This window comes from Amaranthus tricolor, chromosome 6 (assembly GCF_026212465.1).
Source record: "Amaranthus tricolor cultivar Red isolate AtriRed21 chromosome 6, ASM2621246v1, whole genome shotgun sequence".
Taxonomy (NCBI): domain Eukaryota; kingdom Viridiplantae; phylum Streptophyta; class Magnoliopsida; order Caryophyllales; family Amaranthaceae; genus Amaranthus; species Amaranthus tricolor.
The window spans coordinates 20650952-20654067 of record NC_080052.1 but is presented as its reverse complement, the minus strand read 5'-3'; the positions used below and the strand labels follow the sequence as shown (position 1 = coordinate 20654067).

The 3116-nt window shown below is 30.5% G+C and overlaps 1 protein-coding gene across 1 annotated transcript in view; it reads right to left on the bottom strand.

The window, feature by feature from the left end:
• The window catches only part of LOC130814687 (zinc finger protein 2), a 643-nt gene extending 96 nt beyond the window's left edge, over positions 1–547 (bottom strand). The window contains exon 1 of the mRNA XM_057680832.1: positions 1–547. This exon is cut by the window's left edge and continues 96 nt beyond it. Within this exon, the coding sequence (XP_057536815.1) occupies positions 46–501 (456 nt within the window). The 5' untranslated portion in view covers positions 502–547 and the 3' untranslated portion in view covers positions 1–45.
• Positions 548–3116: the final 2569 nt, after the last annotated feature.

The following is a 3116-nucleotide window of genomic DNA, read 5'->3' as shown; positions in this document are numbered from 1 at the left end:
GAATTTAGAAACCAATTAAACAACAACAATAATAATTTAATTTGATTAAAGTCTTAATGACAAATCAAGATCATCCTTGTTAGAACCATATATGTGATGATGATCTCTTGTTTCATAGCTAAACTTAGTATTATGACGATTACTTGCAAAATTGTACTCAATTCCATGATCCCTAAACATCACCATATGATTTAAGCCAGAATTATGAGACATAATAGTGCCATGTCTACTAAGCTCTTTATTCCTCTTGGCTAAAGTACGTTCAAGTTTGTGGGCGTTTTGGTGCCCTCCTAAGGCTTGGGAGCTGTAAAATTTTCTCTTACAATAAGTACATGAGAACACCCTTGCCTCGCCCACGGCCGAGCTCGACGACCGAGAAAAAGATGCCGGTGAGGACACTGATGATGATGATGATCGATCGAGCACGAGGTCTAGTTCGAGGTCTAGGTTGATCAACTGAGGGTGAAGATCACTAGATGATGATTTTAGCTCAAAATCCATTATTTTTTCTAAAGAGATGATATTAGGATTGATGAAGGGAGAAATGGTTAGTTTATGGTTGAGAAGGTCAGCAAGGAGGTTATATTTATATACAAGTCACTGAAGGTTTTGAATATGTTCAACACGTTTAACTGTAAAAAGATTTTAAAAAATTAAGAGTTTTAATATTAAATCACGTAGTATATATTACGTATATATAGATAGAAAAGTAACTAATAAAAAAATATTATAATTTTAAAATTAAATGAGATTAAAATTTATCAATTTTTACTTTGAAAATACACAAAGGAAGCAAAAAGAAAGAGAAAAATGGTTTAAGGTTTCTAAAAATGGAAAGATAAATAAATTAGGTGAGTATTAGTGAAAGAAAAGAGGAAAGAGAGAGAAAGAGGCAAGAGTTGTCGCCTATGCTAATAGCAGTATATGGCCCCCACTGTCGGCTAATAGTGAATAGTAATAAAGAATTGAGGAATGTATGTATCATGTATTATGAATTTTATGTAATTTATGAATTGATATGTTAATGGTATTACTTCATGTTGAGATGTAAGGATGCAAGAATCTTCCCAATATCAGTCTAATAGATTGTTTATCAGTCCTTCACTATAATAATGTACTTAAATTAAGTTTTGAGCGATTCCTTGAGAAGTCCTGATTTTCAAATAATTAGTATTCCATTTCTAAACTAATCATTAAGTTTAATTTATACTTCTAAATATTAACTATGATTTTCGTTTTCATATATATTTATGACATACAACTAAGTCGTACCGAAACGATAAGTGAAGATAAATGACTTTAAATATTTAATAATATAATGATATTGTAAAATAGAAATATTACATATATAGAATAGAATTAATATTGAATACATCAGTGGATAAATTAATTAAGTTTGGTTCTCACTGGAACTTGACCTTATATATATATATATATATATATATATATATATATGATGTACAAATTTTTATTTAACCACAAGCGCACGGTGTACGTGTATCGCGGGTCGAACACAAGGAAGGTAGGACAAGAAACTTTTGCTAATTTGCTTAATTATATTATTCAAAGAGAAAAATATTTGATTGGTTGTTCAACTGATAAACTACAAATGCAATAAAAAATACGGATTAAACTATATGACGAAGAGATCTAGGGTGTCGGGAATCCCCTAAAGTCTTTAATGATCAAATTATCGTTAGTGTCTATGAGATATCGGATAAATGTCGTGGTTAAACATGATTTTGTTAATCTCAAACTCTCGCTCTATTGATTAACTTTTAGATTTAGACCCCACTAATTCAATTCTCACCCGCTAGTTTTATTGAACGAGTTAATAAGAATTTAACAAAAATTTACCCTAAAGCAAAGTCGATCGCAATCTCACACACTAGTTCTATTGACTAGTCCGACAAAACGTATTTAATTTAGGATTATTAACACAATTTAATCACTTTAATCCTAATTTTATAGACACTTTTAATAATCAAATCATACTTAATTAACTTATAGGTTCAAACTTAACCCTAGAAAATGGATCTATTCATTAATCATGGTAAAAACAATAAACACAAACCCTAAGATGTTACTAAACATGATAAAAGATGAGAATGATGAAATTTGCTAGGAAAAAGAATAATTAAACTATGAGACAAACAATTAAAGATCTAAGAGACAAAAATAAGAACAATACTACTTTTATTAAATGACAATTTCTAGGAAAAACAATTAAACTTTGACAAGGAAATACTAAACTAATATTAATTTGATAAAGAAAGATTAGACTAATATAATGAGAAAGTAAATCAAAGACAAGAAATTAAATGCTTACAAGAGTTAAAAGATGGTGTTCAATGGAGAGGAAGATGAAGGAGGAAGAAGGAGAAGAGGGTTTTAGTCTCCCTCCTTGTGCTCCTCAAAGGAGACTTCCTCTAATTGCCCCTTATTAACCACTAAATAAACCATTAAGAAGTTAATAAAAATAAAAATAAAAATCAATAATACAAAATTAAAGTATTGAAAAATGGGCTGCACGGATTCTAGAAGAAAAAGCCTACTCGGCGTCCACTTCCACGACCAGGAAGCCGAGTCGGCGTTTTTGGTTGACCATTTCTGCTAAATTCAAACGATCATCATTTTTTGCTCGAATATCGGAATTGGATATATAATATACCTTTGTAAAGTTCTTGAAGTCTAGCTTTCAATTCCGTAAACCATGCATTAATGAGATCTTCCTATCAAAAGTTATGGCCAAAAGAGTAGACTATTATCAAATTTCACCTCAAAACTTTTGCCTTATAAACACACTTTTACTCTTTTGCTCATTTTCTTTGTAGAACATCTTCACCCGTGCTCAAATACCCTTAGCAAACTCTGTCATCATTAAAACCATAAGAATTATGCTTAAAACAATCAAAACCACTCAAAATCAACATGAATAACCTAAACGAGTAAAGTAGCATAAATCTTCAAAATAAGCACGAAATTACTAACAACGACCATCATTAAGGAGTACAAAATGTTATAAATTAGTGCAAATAATTGCACTTATCAAACTCCCCCATGGTTAACCTTTGCTCGTCCTTGAGCAAATTAAGTTTGACAATGAAAAATAAAGG